Source organism: Berghia stephanieae, chromosome 3 (assembly GCF_034508935.2).
Source record: "Berghia stephanieae isolate SIO BIC M18660-M18661 chromosome 3, UCSD_Bste_1.3, whole genome shotgun sequence".
In the NCBI taxonomy this organism is placed as follows: Eukaryota; Metazoa; Mollusca; class Gastropoda; order Nudibranchia; family Aeolidiidae; genus Berghia; species Berghia stephanieae.
Window position 1 is genome coordinate 45,945,235 of NC_088362.1, and position 23,636 is coordinate 45,968,870.

The following is a 23,636-nucleotide window of genomic DNA, read 5'->3' on the forward strand; positions in this document are numbered from 1 at the left end:
CAACTAGTGCATCGGCAGTGTCATACAAGTGGGATAACGTCAGTACAGCATTGTAGTTCTGAACTATGACTTCACCTGTGCTGTACGGCCATACAACCTGTCAGAATATGAAACAATAAAAATATTTATTCAGAAGATTAAAAATGTCTTTACTGTATTGTGCTGAAGGATGTCACTAACAGTAAAACTCTAAGGATGATGTAGTATGTAGCCAAGCACAATTATCCAAATATTTTTTTACTACACTCATTGTGAGTACAACTTGCATTCAGTGAGACCTTAGATTTAAAGAGAACCTAGCCCAACAGACTCCAATGAGAGATCTCTCTAGAGTGTACATCTTTCTGTTTTTTTGTTTGTTTTTTTGGGGCTACTCTTCTATGTGCCATTTATATTTAATAGTATCATTAAGCATAATTGTAAAACACTTTTATTACGAAACTATATTCAAATTAATCTAAACAATCAAATTCATAACTTGATGACCAGGGCCCTTGTAGCTAAACTCAATTGGAAAAGCACCATATTCCTGTACAAATATACCTGACCCCATATAACAATGATTTTTTTCATTAGATCTTTTTCCCATATGCTTAATCAATCAGCCCCAAATAGGTGATTTTCCTCCTTCTAGATCAAATGAACAGCATTCTGCAATAGATCAGCACGACATTTAGCAAGTGTAACTGTTTCGTTATACAGAAACTGGGATAAACTATAAACCTGTGAGCCTAACACAACTAAATTAAATAAATATAATAAGTATTGTCCAAGAAAAATCTCTGAATTAGATCAAGAAACCTAATTTAAAAATTCATTAGAACAGATGTGACACACTTCCATTTAAGAAATTAAATCATTTATTTGGTTAAAGTAAAAGAGACATAATAGCTTTCTTCTAAAGATCAAGCAGAAAGTCTGAAATTTAGGAATAGATCAAAATGGGGATAAAAAAATCAGCATGTTAATTATATCTCTATGATAATGACACTAAAGGAAAAGAAATAAAAAAAGGTACAGATTACCTGGTTCATAATGAAGGCATGAGGAAATTCATCCCGTAAACTTTGTGTTACATAAGCGCCCACTCCTGATCCAGTTCCACCAGCAAGACTCAGAAGGTTAACAAACCCTCCAAGACGATCACACTTTTCTGCTTCCTTGCGAATTAAATTCATGACATCTGAATTAGCTTTTGGTCCATGAATACAAAATCCATGAGCCCAATTATTACCCGATCCTCGCTTTTGACAATACCATTGTTGGGGTGAATAACTCCATTTGCCCCCTTTCTTTGCTTGCTGCATTGTTTGAGAAATTGCTTTAGTTTCCATGTCTACAAGAATGGCCCTTGCTTTCAATAATTGACTGTCGCTGTGTTGACTACTCTCTGATGAAGAAAAAAATGTTTCTGTTGACTCATCAACATAGTCTTTATTTTCTTTTGGAGAGACACCTGTTGCTTTTGCATACAAATCATCTATTATAGTTGAGAAAATCTGGCCACCAACTTGATTTCCACATTGACCAATTTGGAGCGTTACCACTGACATCTTATCAAGATTATATCGTGTCGAATATGTATAATCAAACAAGTCTGCTGATACTCATTTAGTTTCTATGTTGATGTACATTTGTCATCAAATCCAAACTATTTAGAAAGATCCTTTGGGGTCACTGAAAATGAACAAATCATCATTGTTATTATCATTGTTCTATTTATTATCATCATTCTTCTTCTTATTATTAACTTTCAATTGAGCATTTACAATGGTGATCGCATGCCTTGTGTTTGGGAAGCAGAAAAAAATGGGCATTTTGTGATCAAGACCAGATAATGTATCGCTCAGACACCACTGACATGGTTATAGTCGGTGCTGGTGCTGTCAGATCAAGAGTGAAAACTGTTGTAAATACATACAAATACACACACAGAGAAGGGGGGGGGGGGGGTAGTTTCGAAAACTCAGTAGAGCACTCGCTTCAAACACAAAAAAGTAGAGATCGATCTCTGGTGAAGTCGAAATTTTATCTGTTCCTCTCCCTCCTCCTCCCAGCAGTGATTGGGTATCTGAGCCTGTTAGATTGGGTGATAAGTACTTTGCAATAAATTAGCATCCTCTATAAAGGGTAGCAAGCTGTTTAACACTGTACAGAGAGAGAGAGAGAGAGAGAGAGAGAGAGAGAGAGAGAGAGAGAGAGAGAGAGAGAGAGAGAGAGAGAGAGAGAGAGAGAGAGAGAGAGAGAGAGAGAGAGAGAGAGAGAGAGAGAGAGAGAGAGAGAGAGAGAGAGAGAGATGGAGGTTGAATAACACCAAATAGCGATGAAACGTGACCAAAGGCAGTGGATGGTTGTGTAAGATAAAAAGTCATGTGGACCGGATTCTGATTAGGATATGTTGTTGGATCTACTTTTGTGCCAGTGTATTAATAAATTATAACTAATATGATGAAAACAAGAAAATAAATAGTAAATTAGTGGTCGGTCGAGAGACAGATAACATTGAGGATTCATTTGCAAAATAATACAACCCCCAACTACCAGATAAACAAATTATATGAACAAATAAAGACCTATAAAGTTAACAGGCCTTCTGCACATTCCTTGAACTAAGGGAAACAACCCAAGTATTCCTTTAACTAACCCAAAGAAGAAAAAAAATAAACCTAGCACCTTTAACTAACCCTAATAGGAAAAACAGAAACCCTAGGACCTTTACTATGACCTAAAACTAATCCTAATAGAAAAAAAAATAGCCTAGGAAATTGAGCTAACCTTAAAAGAAAAAAAAAACCCCAAAAACTCTAGGACTGCTCTGCACTGCCTTTCAATATTTCAATGACAATGGCGGCGGAAAACCAAAACAATGGTCATATAAGGAAATTTGAAACTTTTACCAACCAATCAAGGTTTGTTTTCAAAATGCTACTACTAAAATTGACAAATTGAATAAATAAACGTCTGACAAACGACCCACAGTTAAAATAACAAAAGAAAGTGAAGATACCTTGAGGAATGTACGGAAGGCCCCAATATTTAATGGTGGGTGGACCAGGGACCGATTTGCTGATTAACAAGTTATTTACAGATTGAAAAAAAAAGAAAAAAAGGCAGAAATACAGTTTTCACTTCCAAATTTCGGGAAGCCTTCCACAAGTTTCTGGCAGTGAAGGGAAACAACCCAAGTACAGTCCATGCCAGTGTTGGGGACACTGCCTAATCGGGGCAGCTGCTATATTGGGACAATTCCTTGTGAACTGAATTTTTTATATATAAAAAGTCATACACCCTTTCCAATTCCCAGCCACTTTATTGGGACGTCCTGCCACTTAATGGGGATGACATTTGAAAATGACCGTCCCCATAAATTTAAAAGCACTTTTTTGTTGTCTTCAATCATTTAAAATAATGATTCATAAAATGCAAATTAGTCACTAACTGGACGGTCAACCGGGTGTGAACAATATTAGAATTTACCTGTATCCCCTGTTAGTGTCTATTGAGACAACCAATCTGGTGTGTGGTTGAACCTTTTGTCATAGTCATGGTCATCACAATCACAGAGATGTGAACATCCCTTATCAGAGTCGACTACCATTGGGTATTATGTTCAAATTTAAATGCATTCTTCTGAAGTATGCACAGCATTATAAAATTGATTCATGAAATTTCAAAGGACCACATTTAACATTAACATGTTTGTGAGGTTGATTGAATTTTGAAAATTTAGGTGCAAATCTTTAGCAAAACTTGTTGCAGATTTTGCAATTTTTCATGGCAAATTTTTGCAAATTGTGGGTTTTAAAATAGAAAAAAAACTGCGGGTAAAGGAGAACAACGGCCTGCGAGTATCCATTCACATACCCGTTGGGCTATCATTGACTATCCTCACAAAAGACACGGGTACAGTCAGTACGACTACAATTTGACAAACAAATCACCTCGAATTTCGGAGTCTGGGAGAACTGAGAGGGGACGGCTTCTTCGAATAGAATGAGCTGATAATAGAAAGGCAGTGATGATATACCATTTACTTGAACGCTGTTCTATAATAATAAATCAGAGATACTTACTTGAAAACTAATTACACTTGAAAGTTTAAGGGCTCTTTGGGCTTGGGTTGACATGTTGAAACCGAAACAACCACAAACTACAAACATCAAAAAATTTCTAAGTTTAGTTCAACTTTGTATGGCAGTTTTAACAGTCACATGAAAAAGTTCATCATCAGCAGCAATTTTTACCCTTCTTCATAGGAGAGCGTTGATTGAGTTTCTTTCGTCAACAATGATGAAAACATGTGAAACCGAAGTCTATGACGCAGAGGTAAAATATGATGAAGATTGGCATAATTATGAAAGATACGAATATGATGATTATAACATGCCGATGAGGTGATTCGGGATAGAGAAATACAATGTCATTTCCATCCCCAGTCAGAAAGAAATCTACACTTCAACTTCAAATAAGATTAAAATCTGAGTAGTTAAACTTAACAATAACTCTAACTCTAACGAAGAATACGCATGGATGGCATATGCATTGTCTGCTGGCTGGGACCCACCCACAAAACACCTTGTTGATAAACTGGAGCCGCTCGTTTTGTTACTGGAAATTATAGGAAACATCAAGTGTGAGCAACATGATTGATGCTTTTGTGGCAAGTTGCTACATTGCTATGCAGATACTTAGACTTTTAGACTTATTATCACTGAGTCAGTGACTGACCAACGTTGACGACCCCTGAATGTCCCTGGAAATTGATTTTAGACTAACGATTATAAACAAGGAATACAGAGAGATTAGAAAAGACCTCAGAAAATTCTCATACTACGCAAGAACCATCAACAGATTGGAACCATTTTCATTTACCGTGGGAAGTTACATCTGCACCCACTTGCTAAATTTTGAAATGGTTTTTGTAGGACTTTGTTTCATATTGTTATTAGGAAGTCTAATGTCTTTGCAAAAGTTCAAATCAATGTAATTCATTATTGTCAATATGTAATTGGTAAGTGATACTGTTGATGTTCATATTCATGGCAGTCAACAATGTGGATGGTGAAATAGATCAAAAATACTTATGATGATTAATCAAAATGTATTTTAGGTCTTCGACATCCATATATTGTATGTGCTGGGGAATCTTGAAACATCTACATCCTTCACCCTTACTTTTTATTCTGAAATGTATTTTTTTTATCAAAAACTGATATTGATGCTCTTTCTTATTATATCAATCAGATTATGGTAGCTCCAATGAAATGATGGGACAATTTTAGATCGAGTCATATTGCTGTTAGTTTTATCTATTTGAAACCAAAATGCTGAATCAGTTTCTTGAGGCACTGGTTGCCAGAAAACAAAATGTACGACTGTGGTTGTATTTGACAGCAGGCTTGGGGGCTGCATGGTTTGTCTATCAACAACAGAAAAAGAATGGCCATATTCAACAGGAGGTAAGTTGTGGTTTGCCTTAAACATGACAGGTCTTTTTTCTTAAAGGTCTTTAGTGCGATGAGTCCCATGGTATTGGATTCTATACCAGCATCGGCTTCTACATACTATGCATTAGATGGGATTTTGATATTTAGCAAAATATACCCTCTATCAGATCAGGTTAGATCAAGTTACCACGGCAATCGTTGCTTTCTAGTTCTAGTCACAGAAGCTGGCAGGAAAAAAAAATAAATAATAAAACAGCTGTTATTATAATCGACCCATTTACATCTGAATGACAGATAAGAAATGTACTGCACTTTTAAATACGAGGGTTTTTTTTTTTTTGGCTGGATAAACTTAAGGGGGAGCAGTAGCGAAAATGCTAAATTGTATCTTGAGCTCTGCTTTCCCACAATTTGTATTCACAAGTACTCCAATACACCTCTTTAAGCCACTAGGATAAAAACTAAAAAATGAGTTCAATAAGATAAAAATTCTGTATAGTATGATTTATGAGATATTATATTAACTAAAAATGCCCAAACAGTGGGAAAAATCAATTTTCGGTAGTTTTGACTACTGTTCCCCTTTAATAAACAGTAAAATTTATTCTTCTTTAGTTTGATCAGGAAATTATCATAGGTTTCTTTTTTTTTTTTTTGTTTTTTTTTTTTTAATTATGTAGATCAGTCTGACGGAGTCAATGAGATTATTTGAAGACGTAGAAGCAGATTCGTTGTGCTTTTCATCCTACCTGAAGCTGTCGCTTTGTCAAGTCTCCACCAGTTTAAATGCTTTTTAAAATCAGAAAATAGGAATAGTGTAATACATATATAAGTGATGCAATTCCAATCTCATTCAAATAGGACAAGTACCCATATTAACTTTTATTGTGTGAATGACCTTAGATTTCTATGGTGTACTTGGTGTTTCTCAAAAAATGAATGTTGTGTCCTCACCAAAAATGGTCCAATTTTGAGAAATATTATAATGGTAACTTACGTGCCTTTGATGGGAAGATTGTAGGGTAGAGTTTTGGAGGAGACCCCTGGGTTCTTTCTTATGACACTTGAATCTTTAAGTAAATCTCCTAAGGTGTTACTTTTAAAATAATCTAATCAGTCGTTTAAAATTAAACTCTGGCTTTGAATCTGCTCTACAGCACATTGAAATTAACTTTTTGAATTCTTAATTCGCTGTAGATTTTTTTAAAATTTAAAATTAGATTTTTATTATTTATATATATAAAAATGATAACAAGCAGTAGAATGGCATCCCTTCTATAATTATTTTTTGTCTTCCCTCCCTCTGCTTCTTCCAGACACCCGTCAAAGAAGAAAAGAAAGGGAGACGTGCTAAACAAAAAAGAAAACTTCACATTCTATTTGGATCCCAGACAGGAAAGTCAGAGGTGATTTGATATTTTTAAAATTATTATTAGACGAATTTATTATTATTATTATTATTATTATTATTATTATTATTATTATTATTATTATTATTATTATTATTATTATTATTATTATTATTATTATTATTTTTTTATTTTTTTTTTATTTTTTTTTTTAATTATATATTATTATTATTATTATTATTATTATTGTTATTATTATTATTATTATTATTATTATTATTATTATTATTATTATTATTATTATTATTATTATATTATATTATTATTATTATTATTATCATTATTATTGTGGGGGGGGGGGGGGAAGAATGTGTAGAATAGAAAGAGGTTTAAAATGTATCCACTGAAATAATGCAATAAGGTGGTAAAATTAATAATCCAGAAGTATGACAAATGTACAGTGATCCTTAAGAAATGAAGTGCTCATGAATGTGAACAAAACATGACAATATCTAATCCAACGATAAATAAAATAACACAAACTTAAGAAACTAAAGATGTAAGAAATACCACAGAGGCGATAGTCCAGTGATATTCCAGTCCTCGGGGGGTTTAAACATCAAGGGTTTTAATCAGATGTGTTTCCTGTTTACGACGAGATTTGAGATGTTAATTGGATATTGCGATATTTAAACGCTTAAGTTTTTGTTGTTTTTTGGGTTTTTTTAATGAAGGATTGTTAAACTCATTGATAATTGTGATTATATATATATAAGCATTTTCATGGTTATATTGAGAAACAGTCAGTAAATTGTGAATTATATCTATTCATTTTGAGTGGCACATGCATATTATTTGTTTCATGAAATATTAAATGCTAACATTTATATATATATGTATTGTACATCATTGTAAATCATCTGATTGTCCTCAGAAATTTGCTCGTGATCTAAATGATCACATTTCCACATTTGGCTATGATGTATCTTGTCAAAACCTTGCAAACATTGATCAAGAAAGCTATTTTGCTACACAGGTATGTTTCAAATCAAGTCTTATTAATACGAGCCAAGTCTTTTATTAATTGAAGAAATAGTTTGCTTTGCATCAGGACATTACATGGATGATTTCAGAGTTTCAGTTTATTATTCGTTGTTTAATTGCAAGCCAACTATTATAAAGGTATTACAATACCGTTGTCATTCAACAATGTGGTCTAGTGGTATGACACTCGCTATCGGATCAGAAGGTCCTGGGTTTGAGCCTCGCTTGGCCCATAGTTTGAGTCCTTGGAAAAGGCTCTTTACTTACATTCTCTTACTGTACTCAGGTGTAAAATGAGTACATGGCCGTTGACAGCATTGCCTCTGTTGGAAAAAGTTGTAATATTGCCCAAAAGGCGTCATGTCTCATTCTGCATGTTAAGTGTTGCTGTTGGTCAGGGATCCATTGAAAAGTGTCTTGGGTATGTTTACTGGGTATTGTTCTATGTAAAAAGCTCAAGCTCAAGTTGTTGTCACTTCATTTCAATGAAATCAAGTGAACGAGGCTCCTGTCAGCAATCCAATCAAATTGGGACTGTGCCCATTTTCAACACCTTTTTTTCTTTTTCTTCAGAACTGCCCATCAGAATCTACTTTTATTAATGGTTGATTCTTTTCTCCAAATTTGGATTTTTTAACGATATCCATGAATGGGAAAATTGAAAAATAAAAGAATTTTAATCCTTACTTATTAGTGAATATATTTTCAAATGAATTAACATTACCTGGAAGGTCCTGGGATTAAGCCCCGCTTCAGGGTTTTCATTGTTTCCCCCCCTTAGGCAAGATTATTAAACCCTAATTTGCTCACTTTGGACACAAGGGTGGTTCCTGTTGCAATCATTATTGTGAAGTTGTCTATATTCCTTCATATGAAATGCCCAGGCAATGGCTTCTAATGATGCATTTCTTTGGTGGTAAATCAGATATATTCAAATAAGTATATATGACTTACTTATAATTACTATTGTATATTAAACCTTTTTTTTTTCTTATTTGTATCTCCAGGCAGAAGAAGGGAACATCTGTATTATAGTGATTTCCACTTACACAGATGGGCAGCCCCCAGAGAGAGCCAAATGGTTCTATACATGGCTACAGGATGTGGCCCAAGATTTCCGTGTGACCAAAGCAACATTGACAGGTCTCCAGTATGCTGTGCTTGGATTGGGAAATTCTTTATACGTGGATAACTACAATGCTGTATGTTTCTGGGTGTTTTTTTTTGTGAGGGGGGGGGGGGGGCAGTGTTTTTTGTTGTTGTTGTTGTTTTTGTTTATATTTTTTTTTTTAATTTGGTTTCTTTGTTTTTAACTTGATAACTTATGGCCCAGCCCACTTATCAAAACGTACAATGGTGTAACTGAACTTCTTTCAAATCATATTTTCCTGCATTATTCATCTAGTTAAAATGTTTAAATATTGTTATCTGGTTTCGATTAGCATTTTTTAAAAATAATGTCATAAGGTTGAGTTGTTTTTTAAAACATTTTTATAGAGTCTGTTTTTTCTCTGGTCCCTCATCTCACCTAGCAGTAATGGAGATTCTGAAGAAAAAACTAGATCTTGTTGAATTTTTTCCAAGTCATTACAAACAATGATTGAAAAAAAATGACTTAAAACCACTTTTATCAATAACCATTTAGACATTGTGAGCAATGGTTGGAAGCAACCACTATTAGTATGACCTATGAGTCATTAATTGTAAACAATGGTTTGAAAAATTGGTTTGTAACTACTTTTATCAATGACCATTGAGATATTGCAAAGAATTATTCCTATGATTGTGTCAATGATTTTGTGTTGTTTGCTTAAAACATTAATGCTTTTTTCCTTCCTTTTTTTTTTTTCATGCTTGCTGGCTTAGACCAACTTTTGATCCATAGTCTCTTGATTATCCCTACATATTCTGTTTCTGTTGTTGGTATAACCTTATTATGTTGCAAACCTTACGAAAGAAAAAGAGAGAGAAAAAAGCATTTATCCTTCAAGAAAATTACATTGTGATTATGTATTTGGGTAGTGCTATCACAGACAGTGCTAGTAGTAAACATATAGCATAAGTTTAATTTTAAAACAAAGCATCGTATTTTACTTATGTTATCTTTATCATTAATTTATCACGATATTAAGTTATATTTTTTTGCCTGTAGGTAGCCAAGAATGTTGATGGATGGTTTCACAGCTTGTCCGCAAACAGAATCTTGCCAGAATCCTATTTAGATGAAAATGTCGTGAAAAGTGAAAACAAAGGCAAGATTACTCAACCTTTTTTTCTCTTCTTGTTGATGTTGTAAATTATTAGGGACTGACTGATTTTAGAATTCTCCCTCATGAATGAATGAATTATTTATAGAAACTCTTATTGTAGGCGACTCTTTGGTCTAGTGGACTGAATCTCGGCTTTTAACTTGTGGACCATTGGTTCAAATTCAATCAAGGACAATGCAAAATGATGTCTTGGATGAGGCTATTTAGTCACATGCTCTCACTATATTCAAGTGTAAAATGAGTACTTGGTCAGTAACAGCATTGTATCTCTATTTTTTTTTTAATGTAATAACTTACGGGCATAATTTTGGAGTTCCCTATAGCTCAGTTGGTAGAGCACTTGCAAAAGGCTTTAGATCGAATCCAGGTGAAGGCTAGATTGGTTTTTTGGACCCCTCTGTCCACCCAGCAATGATTGGATGTTCAACTGGTGGAAATTACTTTATGATTAACTAGTGTTCTGTCCAAAGAGTAGCAAGCAATTTGTCCATTTCACTGCATAGAAACCTGGGTAAACTCCGGCTCCATAGACCTAAAGACATCATGTGTTACTGTTGGTATGTTGGTATGTTTTGAGCACATTTAGTTTTTGTTATACAATTAATTTTTTTTTAAAGGCTTGTACCTTCAACTTTTGACCCCCCCCCCCCCCCCAAAAAAAAAAAATTTAAAAAAATACACAAAACATTTTACTCACCTGTGGTATAATAGTCAATATATTACACTGTTCAGATAGAAGAAAGGAATCAATGCCTTAGTTTTTCAAACAAATATAAACTAAGAGTAAGAGACACATAGCTTCAAGGTGGGGTTCCCGACTTCCCATAGTGGGCAGGGAGGTACTTGCTGTGTCTTCCATCCCCCTGTATCGGTCTGTAGGATCTTGTGCTTGTGTCTGGGTGAGATTTTTAGGTGATCTCAAACCAAGTACTCTGATAGTGTGCTCTTGGAATCTACATCTGTTCCCTATTCGAACCAATTCTTCTTTGTCTTACTTTTTTCTCAAGTCCTTTTAATTGTAAATCTAGAATGTTTTTACAATCCAATTTTCTTCCTTTTTACTGGCTCTGATATGACCTATATGTGTTGCAAACGCCGTAAAACCCTTAAAAACAAAAAAAAATCATTTTTAAATAGACACATAGCTTACAGCATAATTTACTTAATTAAGATCAAGGCTCTTTCTTCACATTATTAGAAGGAATTCTGGTTTTGCGCAATTCTTTGAAACATTTAAGTGAACTCACATCATTTGGATTCCATTTATCAATAGAGAAAAAAAGTTCTGTTTTGGTCTAAGATCATGGAATGACTGATTGGATAAAGACTCTAACATCCAAAAGACCCAATTTGGAGCCCTGCCTTTGGCATCATTTTTTTTTTTTTACTTGTTTACAGTGTTGCACTTTAGGCTTTAGGGGATGTCTGTTATATTGGGAGTTTGGAATGTTGAACAGAGATTCCAATCGGCTGAAGTTAATTTTTAACATATGGACAAGAGTGAAAAGAAATCTAGTTTAGAGGAGGAGCTATTTGGTCTTTTGATTTGATTTTTTTCTTTTCTTTTTTTTTTTTGGGGGGGGGGGGGGGGGGGTTTCTAGGTAATGTTGAACATAGATTCCAATTTCCCTTTGAGCTGAAGTCAATTTTTAACATATGGACAAGTGAAAAGAAATCTAGTTTAGAGGAGGAGCTCTTTGGCCTTTTGATTTCATTTTTTCTTTATTTTTTTTTTTTTTTTTTTTTGTTTTTTTTTTTTTCTAGGTTTGTCTGGAGATTTCAATGCTTGGTTGGAAAAGTACAGTAAGTACATTCGATATGCCATGGAGGGAAAATCCATAACAGTCAAAGATTGTGGTGAAACCTGCAAGACCTGTGGTTGTTCGTCTGATAAGGAGAAAAAGACCCATGAGTCTGTGAAGTGTGCTAGTGATGATGATGACGAAGATTCACATCAAGAGGTTTGTCCATTCAAGATCATGAATATTTTTTAAATCTCAAGATGTTGATATTATATAAAATCGTCATTGTAAAGAATTTTTTTACTGATTGATTTAACTCTTACAATATAAAAAACATATTGACATATCTTGGAGGAGGATGAGACTTTTTGTGATGGGGAAGACAATACTTGCTGTCTCTTCTCTATTTCTATAAATATTGCTCCTTTTATGTCACAATTTTACGTTGAAAATAGCGCTACCTTGTTTTGATCTTTGCTAAAGGACAAGGTTAATTTTTAATTCTGAGAACTTAAAAAAATTATATCATACCTTTTCATGGATACGGAAGAGACATGGTGACACATTGTCTCCTCAAACCTTGACATCTGTCTTTATTCCCCTTAATTGCAGATGTAGAAATTTCGGTGTTTAAGTCTTTCAAGACACAGCGGACCTATAGTCGTGCCAAATTTATTTTCATTTTGTTTTTTTATTTTTTGTCGTAGCATCTTAAGCAGCAAGGGCATCACTCTAAATTAATTTAATTATCTTATTTTTATTAATTTAACTTCCTTTGATCATAGGATGCATTATTCACTGAGTTTTCAAAAAAATTATTATTCATAATAAACTCAAATCTGACTTGTTTTCTTTTACCATCATAACTGAAATAGGAGGTCACAGACTTGTATACCAAATTTAAGCTAAGAGTGTATGAAACAAGTTTGTGGCATGCTCTGCATGAAACTGAGAGAATGGGACAAAATGTTAATTAAATAATTAAGTCATCAAAACATATTAGTCAAATTAGAAGACAGAATACATTTTTGATGGTGTAAATGATTATTTTTATTGAGATGTTTAGATATGTATACAAAATCAAATACTTGTTATGCATCTCAGTAGTTTGTCTTTGACGACATTTTTATTCATTGATGATATTGCTCTATTATGATTCTTGTGCTTTCAAAGGAAATTTACAGCGATGAAGAGGAGGAGGAAGAAGAAGAAGAAACAGCTCCTGCTAAACCAGACATAGTAGACTTGGAGGATTTGGGAAACATTATGAATAAAGTCAAGGTTAGTGGAAAAATATATTTTATAAATATAATTATAGTTATAGAGTATCTGCAGGTATTTTATCGTTTTCTTCACCATTAGGCTTAGAATAATACTTTAAAATATTTTTATTTGTATATGTGGCACTATAATTTTTGTAATAATGCAATTAGATTTGAGACTAATCTGCTATCCAGCACTCTCATGGCAGGAAATCATGTTTTTTTTTTTTTAAATGGATACACTTAAGATTTCACCATTCTTATCATATCTCTCTCGTGTAAAATACAAGACATCATAAATGCAATAGGAATGGTATTTTGTCACACGTGATACCCATATAAATGATAGATATCTATTTGATTTTATCTTTTTTGTCACATTCATAAACATTGTTTATATATGGATGTTAATTCTTCTTTTTATAATTTAAATGTAAACTTTATTTGTATTTAATTGAGATGTGTATTATTAATTTTAGTTTTTTTTTTTTTTTTGTAGGACCTTATGATGTAGAATTGGTGCTCCTTCGGTTCCCCTCTCCCATCCCCCTTATTTTAAAATTTTTGATATTCATTTTAAATAAATAGCACATTTCTGATGTTTTAAAGTATTACCACAATAAACACATACCAATATGTGTAACACTTATAGCACATGTCAGTGTCAGTATTTGTACACATTCATCAATACACACCCACTCGAACACCTGTAACATACCCATTGTGACACTAATAAAGATAGACATCTGTATGTATTTGTAACAAGAGTAAAGGCTTGTTACATGCCTTCAGACCGATAAAATGGGAATGTAGAAGGACTGGAGTCAACTTTTGTAAACATATTTTCAGAAGTCCAAACAGACAAATGACGAGGAAGGTCAGGGAGATGGACCAAGGGAGATGATCACTCCACTTCTCAGAACTTCATTGGAGAAGCAAGGATACAAATTGATTGGTTCCCACTCTGGGGTTAAGCTGTGTAGATGGACAAAGGTATGGATACTATCGATCGATGTGTCTGTTTTGTTTTTTTGTTGCATGAAGTAAATCTATAAGTAAATTTATTTTTAATTTTTTGAATTAGAATTTCCCATATTTAAGATCTTTTCAAGTTATACAGTGGAACCTCCCGATTACGACACCTCTGAATAGCGACAACCTCCTGATAATGACATTGACCCGTGGTCCCGATTTTTTTTCTATAAAAAACCTCCTATTAACGACGCACTTTTTGATAATACCTCTGAATAACGACATCATTTTGGCGATTTTCGGCAGTTTTCGTAGATATCTGATACTAAAAATACCGAGTATGAGTACTCAAAGTTTATGAAAACGATTCCTGCTTGAACCAATGAGAACGCAGCTTTTGAAACCAATGAGAACGCAGCTTTTTTTTGACGAATCTTGGCTGATATGCATTAATAAAAACCAAGGTATAAATGTAGATGTCTAAGTGTAAGCAAGTAAACACAAAATCTTGGAAAACGTGATATTATGTGGTGATAGTAGTAGTAGTAGTAGTAGTAGTAGTAGTAGTAGTAGTAGTGTAGTAGTAGTAGTAGTAGTAGTAGTAGTAGTAGTAGTAGTAACACAAAATCTTGGAAAATGTGATATTATGTGGTGATAGTAGTAGTAGTAGCAGTAGCAGTAGTAGTAGTAGTAGTAGTAGTAGTAGTAGTAGTAGTAGTAGTAGTAGTAGTAGTAGTAGTGTAGTAGTAGTAGTAGTAGTAGTAGTAGTAGTAGTAGTAGTAGTAGTAGTAGTATAGTATAGTAGTAGTAGTAGTAGTAGTAGTAGTAGTAGTAGTAGTAAATAGTAGTAGTAGTAGTAGTAGTAGTAGTAGTAGTAGTAGTAGTAGTAGTAGTAGTATGTAGTAGTAGTAGTAGTAGTAGTAGTAGTAGTAGTAGTAGTAGTAGTAGTAGTAGTGTAGTAGTAGTAGTAGTAGTAGTAGTAGTAAGTAGTAGTAGTAGTAGTAGTAAGTAGTAGTAGTAGTAGTAGTAGTATAGTAGTAGTAGTAGTAGTAGTAGTAGTAGTAGTAGTAGTAGTAGTAGTAGTAGTAGTAGTAGTAGTAGTAGTAGTAGTAGTAGTAGTAGTAGTAGTAGTAGTAGTGTAGTAGTAGTAGTAGTTAGTATAGTAGTAGTAGTAGTAGTAGTAGTAGTAGTAGTAGTAGTAGTAGTAGTAGTAGTAGTAGTAGTAGTAGTAGTAGTAGTAGTAGTAGTTAGTAGTAGTAGTAGTATAGTAGTAGTAGTAGTAGTAGTAGTAGTAGTAGTAGTAGTAATAGTAGTAGTAGTAGTAGTAGTAGTAGTAGAGTAGTAGTAGTAGTAGTAGTAGTAGTAGTAGTAGTAGTAGTAGTAGTATAGTAGTAGTAGTAGTAGTAGTAGTAGTAGTAGTAGTAGTAGTAGTAGTAGTAGTAGTAGTAGTAGTAGTAGTAGTAGTAGTTAGTAGTAGTAGTAGTAGTAGTTAGTAGTAGTAGTAGTAGTGTAGTAGTAGTAGTAGTAGTAGTAGTAGTAGTAGTAGTAGTAGTAGTAGTATAGTAGTAGTAGTAGTAGTAGTAGTAGTAGTAGTAGTAGTAGTAGTAGTAAGTAGTAGTAGTAGTAGTAGTAGTAGTAGTAGTAGTAGTAGTAGTAGTAGTAGTAGTGTAGTAGTAGTAGTAGTAGTAGTAGTAGTAGTAGTAGTAGTAGTAGTAGTAGTTAGTAGTAGTAGTAGTAGTAGTAGTAGTAGTTATATATAGTAGTGGTATAGAGTAGTTTGTGAGAGGAGAGGAATTTTATCTAACTCGCAGCGTCCAAATTACCTGTTTTTGTTTGTTTTAAAGGGTTTTACAGCGCGTGTGACACATCTATGTCATATCAGCGCCAGTAAAAAGGAAGAAAATTGGATAGTAAAAAACATTCTAGATTTACAATTGAAATGACATAAGAAAAAGTAAGACAAAGGGGAATGGTTTAAATAGGGAACAGATGTAGATTCCAGGAGCACACTATCAGTGTACTTAGTTCAGATCACCTAAAAGCCTCATCCAGACACACGCACAAGAACCCTCTAAGAGGAATACACTACAATGTTTTGTTTGTTTTGTCAATTTTAATAAAAACTGGTCCCGTGGGCCTTACCACGCCCACTTTGTCCGCCATCTTGGAAACCTCTAAATAACGACACCTCCGGATAATGACATAAAAACTCGGTCCCGTGGCATGTCGTTATCGGGAGGTTCCACTGTATTTGTATTGCTGTCCACTATTATTCCTATTTCTCTTTCAAATTATACAAAATGGAATAACCTTCGACTAATTACGATTACGACAGACTTCAAAGATCCCAAATTTAATAAATACATGTATCACTTCGACAAGACTACCAACCATCATACAAATGACCGATCGTTATGCTATGATTTTTACATCTTATGATTTTTAACTTGTTTTTTAAAAAAGTCCTTGAACTCTCCAAGGAGGATAGCCCATCAAACTTTTCTCAATCTATTCTCTCCTGGACCATTCTCTCTAGGGCTCTCTAGTTGCTTACTTATCCTTCGATTTCCTCTATGGTTGAATCATGAATGTCTCCTTCTGTTTCTTGATTCTATCATTTTTCTTTTTTATCAAACCATAAGGGATATTAATGGGTCAGTGTTTGTTATTTCCTGATGACTTTTTAAAAAACCTATTTCTTTCTTCATCAATCTATTTCAATACATTTGCTGAGTTAAACAATATCAAGGTGTATTCTTAGGCATTGCACTTAAGATACATCACTACCCTGTTTGACTCAGGTCATATGAGTACATAGCCTTATGCTTTGCAATAATGTAAAAGTGATTGTACGAAAAGGATAGTTGAAATTGTAATTTGTATGATATTGATTTCATTTGGCAAATAATTGGAAGAATATTTAAGGCACTTGATTTAGTATAATGAATATGTGATAGAAAATAATGAATACTATGTTTTAAATGTTATTTTCTCCCCTCAATATTTTCCAACGATAGTCCATGCTTAGAGGAAGGGGAGGTTGTTACAAACATTCTTTCTACGGCATTGAGAGCCACAGATGTATGGAGACAACACCAAGTCTTGCATGTGCCAACAAGTGTGTCTTTTGTTGGAGGTAATTTTATCTCACTTTTTCTTGCTCTTCATGGCCAGGATTTTTTAAACTTTTTTTTTTTTTAAATTTACATTCTTGGTTTGTTTGTTTTTTTTTGCCTGGAAGAAGGGGGGGGGGGGGGGGGGGGGGGGGGGGGGGGATTGTGATATGCTTGTGTGTCTGTGGTATGGTTTTTCTTTTTTTTTATTTGTAGATATTATAATAGAAAATAATTCAACAAATGGGGAAAGACTGTTTTATGGTGACTTTTCTTACAGGCAAGCCTATTTTTATTACTATTTTTTTCAGACATCATACCAACCCAGTGGGAACAGAATGGAAATGGAAGATGGATGATGCACAGACTGTCTTTGATGGAGCCTATACAAATCATGTTAAGCTTATCAAACAGTTTAAAGGTAAATAATGTATGTGTTTGTCTTAAGAAATCTACTCCTATACACATCCATACTATACACATATGACTCCAGTATAAATAATTTTATTTTTCAAAATGTCACGTCAAACTATATCATCTTATTTGTTCACAGAAGAGAAACCCAAAATGTCCACATTTTTTAATTTATCTTTTATTCAGACTTCTTAATATTTTTTTGTTTATTTTTTTCCCCACACTAAACTTTTTAGTTGTTTTTCTTTATGTATTTAATTTTTTTTTTTTTTTTTTTCCCTCAAGATAGAACATAGACATTATTTGAATCATAAATATTTGATTGTATGGTTTTTAAGGTGTTCCTGGTGTGAAAGAGGAGCGATTCTCTGAGGGCCTAGAACCCCAGCACTGTGCCTTATCTTTGGTAGGAGAGCCCATCATGTATCCAGAGATCAACCAGTTTGTCAGGTTGTTGCACGGCAAAAAGATTTCTAGTTTCTTGGTCACCAATGCACAATTTCCAGATGCTATCGAGTAAGTCGTTTGATTACCACAAGAATGTTTTAACTTCCAGTGTGACGCCATTTTTAGTCGAGTAGGGTAACATACTTTGGTTTTAAATGATTAAAATCTTATTCATTTAAAACCTATGGGTTTTTTTTTTTCTCTGGGTCATCAATGTCTTTTTGACTTGCCATCAAATACTTTTGGTAAAATCTTGGGGTCCTGGTAACTCGATTGTGAACTCCGATTTTTGTTTGTTTGTTTTATCATGCTTCCTTTGAGCAATGATTGGGTAGTTTGGTCTGATTTGAAATGCTTTGAGTAAGTACGGCAAACCCTCTTATCGAGTCATGGCTTTATTGGCAAACCGAGAATTTCAACTCAAATCGTCACTCTCTTTTTCTTATTTTCAGTCCGTAAAGTAAAACTTGTTTGGTATCAAATTAAATCTAAAATCTTCATCTTTTAAAAAATGTTGATGCTTTTTTCATAGGATTTGCCGTTATTTCATGGCTTTGAGTTGAAGATGAGGAGTAAACTCTGATATTTGAACCGGCGCTCCGCTACTCGAACACCGTAGCTGACGGTCGTCTTTTCTCTCCGCTCGGCTGATTGCGTCAGCAATATTAATTGTAACGTCAATGGCTGCATGAGAAAGAAAATTGAACAAGCTTTCATTCGATACCAGATTCGCATTTTTATGATTTTTTTCAAAGTTTGAATTTGAAGTTAAAAACTTTAAATTGATAAAAGAAGTAAGAAAAATTTGAAAATTTGGACGAATCTGGTATCAAAAGAAAGTTTAAAATCTCAGCTTTAAAATAATGTATACAAAAGCAAGATTTATAGCTTTGCGTTCACCAGCCATCTGAAAACGAAACTACAACTACAACATTTGCCATATTCACTTCACTCATACGCCGGCTCAGGCAGGGGCACAATCGCTGATATTTCGTAACTTAACGTTGAAATTGACAATTTTGGCTTTGTCAGCTACTTTGGGGGCAAATTATTTCTATTTTACTTAGAGTTGAGCTCAGGAAAAAAATACACATATTGTTTATAAAAAGATGTGTATTGTTAGAAAGTTACAGAGGTCTGGCTTGAATATTTATGAAAATACGGCATTTTGAAAACGGACAAAAGGTTGCTTTCAAAGCAGCCCAAATTTGGGCGATTTTCTACAATTATACCATTTTAATCAGGAAAAAAGTTCTACCTATTGAATGCAACTTCAAGACAACAATTATATAATCTAAATTTGGATTTTCCGTACCTACTTTGAGAGTTTTCCATTGATTATTTTTTTTTAAAAATTCTTAGTGAAGCAAGAGCAAGAAATTGTCACTTTCTGCTTTGCTTAAGATAGATTTGTGATTCTTTGCTGACAACTGGCAGGAAATATCTATATGAGTACTGGACCAAAAAGCTCAAGAAATGATCCTCTTCTCCCTCCGCCTTTTCTTCTTCTTCTTCTTCTTCTTCTTCTTCTTCTTCTTCTTCTTCTTCTTCTTCTATCACTCAATTTGATCATTAAAAGGAATGCACAAAAATGAATATATCAGCTTCAAAAAAGAACAGAATACCAAACACAGAATGTTTTGGGCTCAAAACCTTTCTTCAGCCAACAAAAAAAAAAAAAGAAAGCAATTACAACATAAATTTATCACTTAAAAACCCAAATAGACAGCAGAGAAAAGATAAGCACATCCATGGAATGTAAATCTCCCAATCTCTCGTGTTCAACAGGAATCTTCTACCAGTGACCCAGCTGTATGTGAGTGTGGACGCAGCCACCAAGGACAGTCTGAAAAAGATTGATAGGCCTCTGTTCAAGGACTTTTGGCAGCGGTTCTTAGACAGTCTGCAGGCACTCAAAGACAAGGGTCAGAGAACTGTCTACCGATTGACTTTAGTCAAAGCCTGGAACACAGAGGAGCTGGACAATTATGCCAAACTTGTGGATATCGGAAAACCTGATTTTATTGAAGTCAAGGTTAGTGACACTTAATAGACATTAAGTAATAATTAATAATGAAACTCTCTCTCACTCTCTCCTTCCCTTGCACCCACACATACACACCTTGCTTTTTCTCAGTCTCTCCTATTCCCCCCCCCCCCCCCCCCCCCCCCCCACACACACACACATACCTCCACCCCATTTTTTTTTCTCCGTCGTAATTTGACTTCATTATGTAAATGTATTTTCTCTCTCTCTCATCATTATCTGTGTTTGGTGTGTAATCTGAAGAAGGCTAAAGGCCAAAACATTTTTTGCTTTGTTTTGTCACCCTTTATATGAGTAACATTAACATTCACTCACTTAATTTTTCTCTCAAATATAAGTAGGATAATCATAATCATTTCTGAAAGTGAAAGCATCATCATCGTTACTATCATCAACACTACCTTTTCATATTGCAGTGAATCAAAAGCCCCCCCCCCCCCCTTTCTATTTTTTCTCTTCCCAACGTTTATTGAACCAAGCATCTTTTATCCTTTTTATTTTCAATTTCATAAAGGGTGTGACATATTGTGGTGAATCAAAAGCTTCCAATCTGACAATGCAGAACGTTCCTTGGCACGAGGAAGTCATCAATTTTGTGCAAGAGTTGACAGACAGATTACCAGACTATGAGATTGCTTCGGAGCATGAGCACTCCAATTGTTTGCTGATATCCCACACTAAAGTATGTAGCAGACAATTTTACAATTTTCGTTATATCAATAGTCATTTAAATACTATGCTTCACTTTTTCAGTTTTATCATAAAGTTATGTATGCTTTCCTGATGTGTATTTAATTTGTGTGAGCTTATTTTAATGAACATCAGTATGACGTAACCTGAGATCTGTTCGTAGATGTCAAATTCAGCTTTTTTTTATTTATAGCGCAATATCCACTAAACATGATCAAAGTGCTTTACAAGGGGTCCCTATGTGGTCTTGTGGTATGACACTCTCCTTCGGACTGGAAGATCCAGAGTCCCGCTCTCAGGTGCACATAGTTGAGTCTTTGGAAAAGGTTAAAAATAATTAAATAAATAAATAAGTTCCCTTTATTCATCCCCAAGGGGGAATTTGTCTTTAGGGTCCATTCCAAGGGAAGACGAATAACCCAGGCATCAGCCGCAAAGTGAGCTAAGGCAAGGCGACTTGCTCAAGGCCACACAAGGCGAGTAGGTTAACTCGGTACCTTTTGGGCACGAGTCAAAGACCGTACCGCTGAGTCATGTTGCCCCTCTTTAACATTCTCTCACATACTTAAGTGTAAAATGAGTATACCTGGCCGCTAACATCGTAGTTTCTGTCAGCAAAAAAATTCATATCTCTCCTAACAGGCATCATGTCTCGTCCAACATGTTATGCATTGCAGTTAGCTAGGGATCCCTTGTAAACCACTTTGAGCATGTTTAGCTGATACTGTGCCGTATAAATGCTCAAGTTTGTTTAAGTTTTGAATTAATTCTTATTTATTTTTTTTTTTTAATCTCCAGTTTAAAGTTAACTCTGAATGGTGGACGTGGATTGATTACCCCAGATTCCACCAATTATGGGCCGAGTATGAGGCCAGCAATGGGGCCATCACATTTTCATCCATGGATTACATGGCCAAAACGCCAGAATGGGCTGTCTTTGGAAACAAGCATAGAGGATTTGACCCACAGGAGACCAGATTTTACCGCAAAAAGAAGCAGCAAACTGAAGTGTGATTCTGTTTTCAGAAACTGAGTCTTTTTTTTTTTTTTCTCTCAAAATTTGTTGTTTCATTGTAATAAACATTACTTGAGGGCTGAGGAAGAAAATTGATACATTTATTTCATGATATTTAGGGAAATGGTCTATGTTCGGGAACGAGCGATAAGTTTAATTGAAGCTTTAGGAAAATATACCATCTTTTTTTTTTTTTTTGTTGCTAGAATTTAAGTTTTGCAAGATAGTCGAAAGTTGTTAAACCTTGTACTGCTATTCATTTATGTAACGGTTTTTTTGAAGCACCTCATGTTGGGGACATGTCATTATTGATCCATTCACTTGCTCACAGTTTTATGAAATGCCTTATTGTGATTTTTTTTAAAAATGGTAACCCGTTTAAAAAGCAAATACAAAAGTAAGTTCATTTAATTATTTCCATGAAAAACTTTTTGGGGGGAATTTAGCTTGAAAAATGAATTAAGAGTTTTCCTCCTCTTTTTTTTGGGCTCTTATGCTAGCTGACATAACTGCTGTTACAATTTATTCTGTATGAGTAGCAAGTGAGTTGAGATGATGTAGTTTGTTTTTTACAATTAAAATTAAAATTCCCTTTATTCATCCCAAAGGGGAAATTTTTCTATAGGGTCTATTCCAAGGGAAAACTGGAATAACTCAGTTGTCAGCCGCAGTGCAGCGGTGCAAATTGAGCAAGGGAAAGTTGACATGCTCAAGGCCACACAGCACAGCGGCCGGAGATCGAACTCGGTACCTTTCAGGTACGAAGCAAAGACCGTACTGCTGAGCCACGCCAATTGGGGCTTAATTCAGGCTGGATTTTTCTTTTGAAAATATCAAAATGACAAAGTAGGGAGCAGGCCCTGGTTTATGATAGAAATTTGAAAGGTATGTTTGAAACTGACCGACAAAGCAGAAAGAGTTAATGCAAGAAAAATCAGCCTGATTTTTTTTCTTGTATTTTTCACTCTACTTTGGAATTCAGCTTTTCAGATATTTGATTGTTTTTTCTTTTTTGCTCAGTGATTTTGTTGAATCCAAGCCTGCTCATTTATCTAATTTAGTATGCCATGAGTAATGTCTATATGTAATAAATAATGTGGGCTTTTCATGTCTCTGTTGAGTTTGTAATTTCCAGGTTGCGCTGTATTATTGTTGCAAGGATACCGTGATATCTTCATATTGTGCTTCTCCAACATGTCACACATTCTCAAGATGCGTTCCAAAACCAACTATAACAGGCTATATTTTATCTTTGCTATTTTAGGTTTAGTTGGACTTGTTTTTTTTTAGTATGACATCAAATTTATGTGTACTTTCCTCATCATGATTCACCTGAAGAAACAATGTAAGTTTTGGAAAAAGGATGATTTTGTTTAGAGTTTGCTTAATAGTTGTTACAATTATGAGTTTCGTTTTGCACTCATAATTTACCGAGTGATTTAGTAACTAAACCCATTTGTGGATGAAACTGGGATGTATCCTTATAGATGAAACAGGAGTATGTGGAATATTTTTTTCATATACTAGATTTTTATATCCAACTCATTCATATCACTTCATGCGAACAAAGCTTGCATGCATGACATAAGCTTATTTGTGTTATCTTGTGCAGAATTGCATATTGGTTCACTGGATTCTCAAGTTAATTCCAATTCGGTTCAGGGAGTTAAGGTCTGCAGCATAAATATAGTAAATTTAAAATGACTTCAAGTCAAATGAGATTTATTTTGCATTTGCCTGTTTTAGTTCAGCTCATAACTTTTTTGCATCTGACTTAATAAATAAAGTGTAAATATTATAACGTGTTTAATTTTCATTATGTTT

The 23,636-nt window shown here is 34.3% G+C and overlaps 2 protein-coding genes across 3 annotated transcripts in view; one reads left to right on the plus strand and one right to left on the minus strand.

Annotated features, from left to right (window-relative positions):
• Window positions 1-4,183, minus strand: part of LOC144967844 (tubulin delta chain-like) — a 6,297-nt gene extending 2,114 nt beyond the window's left edge. The window contains exons 1-3 of the mRNA XM_078905534.1: window positions 4,074-4,183; window positions 1,026-1,677; window positions 1-97 (exon numbers count right to left, since the gene is read on the minus strand). The exon at window positions 1-97 is cut by the window's left edge and continues 159 nt beyond it. Of these exons, the coding sequence (XP_078761660.1) occupies window positions 1-97; window positions 1,026-1,553 (625 nt within the window). The 5' untranslated portion in view covers window positions 1,554-1,677; window positions 4,074-4,183. The remainder of the gene's footprint in view (window positions 98-1,025; window positions 1,678-4,073) is intronic.
• Window positions 4,184-4,226: 43 nt separating this feature from the next.
• LOC144967845 (S-adenosyl-L-methionine-dependent tRNA 4-demethylwyosine synthase TYW1-like) lies at window positions 4,227-23,610 on the plus strand. Of its 2 annotated transcripts, none has more exons than XM_078905535.1 (15): window positions 4,227-4,326; window positions 5,245-5,459; window positions 6,764-6,853; window positions 7,731-7,832; window positions 8,848-9,042; window positions 9,993-10,092; window positions 11,875-12,071; window positions 13,026-13,133; window positions 13,964-14,107; window positions 17,104-17,222; window positions 17,511-17,620; window positions 17,952-18,129; window positions 19,849-20,095; window positions 20,622-20,789; window positions 21,596-23,610. In XM_078905535.1, exons 2-15 carry the CDS (start codon window positions 5,325-5,327, stop codon window positions 21,809-21,811), a joined length of 2,109 nt encoding a protein of 702 aa, XP_078761661.1. In that variant the 5' UTR covers window positions 4,227-4,326; window positions 5,245-5,324; the 3' UTR covers window positions 21,812-23,610. The 2 variants fall into 2 exon arrangements, with proteins under 2 accessions (XP_078761661.1, XP_078761662.1); XM_078905536.1 differs by having other exon boundaries at window positions 4,270-4,633.
• The last annotated feature ends 26 nt before the right edge of the window (window positions 23,611-23,636 follow it).

Bases quoted from the DNA above. Each gene is read 5' to 3' on its own strand.
- LOC144967845 (XM_078905535.1), top strand. From the start codon at position 5,325: ATGCTGAATCAGTTTCTTGAGGCACTGGTTGCCAGAAAACAAAATGTA. The intron at 5,460-6,763 runs GTAAGTTGTGGT...TGCTTCTTCCAG, and splicing joins ATGGCCATATTCAACAGGAG to ACACCCGTCAAAGAAGAAAA. The intron at 14,108-17,103 runs GTATGGATACTA...TTCCAACGATAG, and splicing joins AGCTGTGTAGATGGACAAAG to TCCATGCTTAGAGGAAGGGG.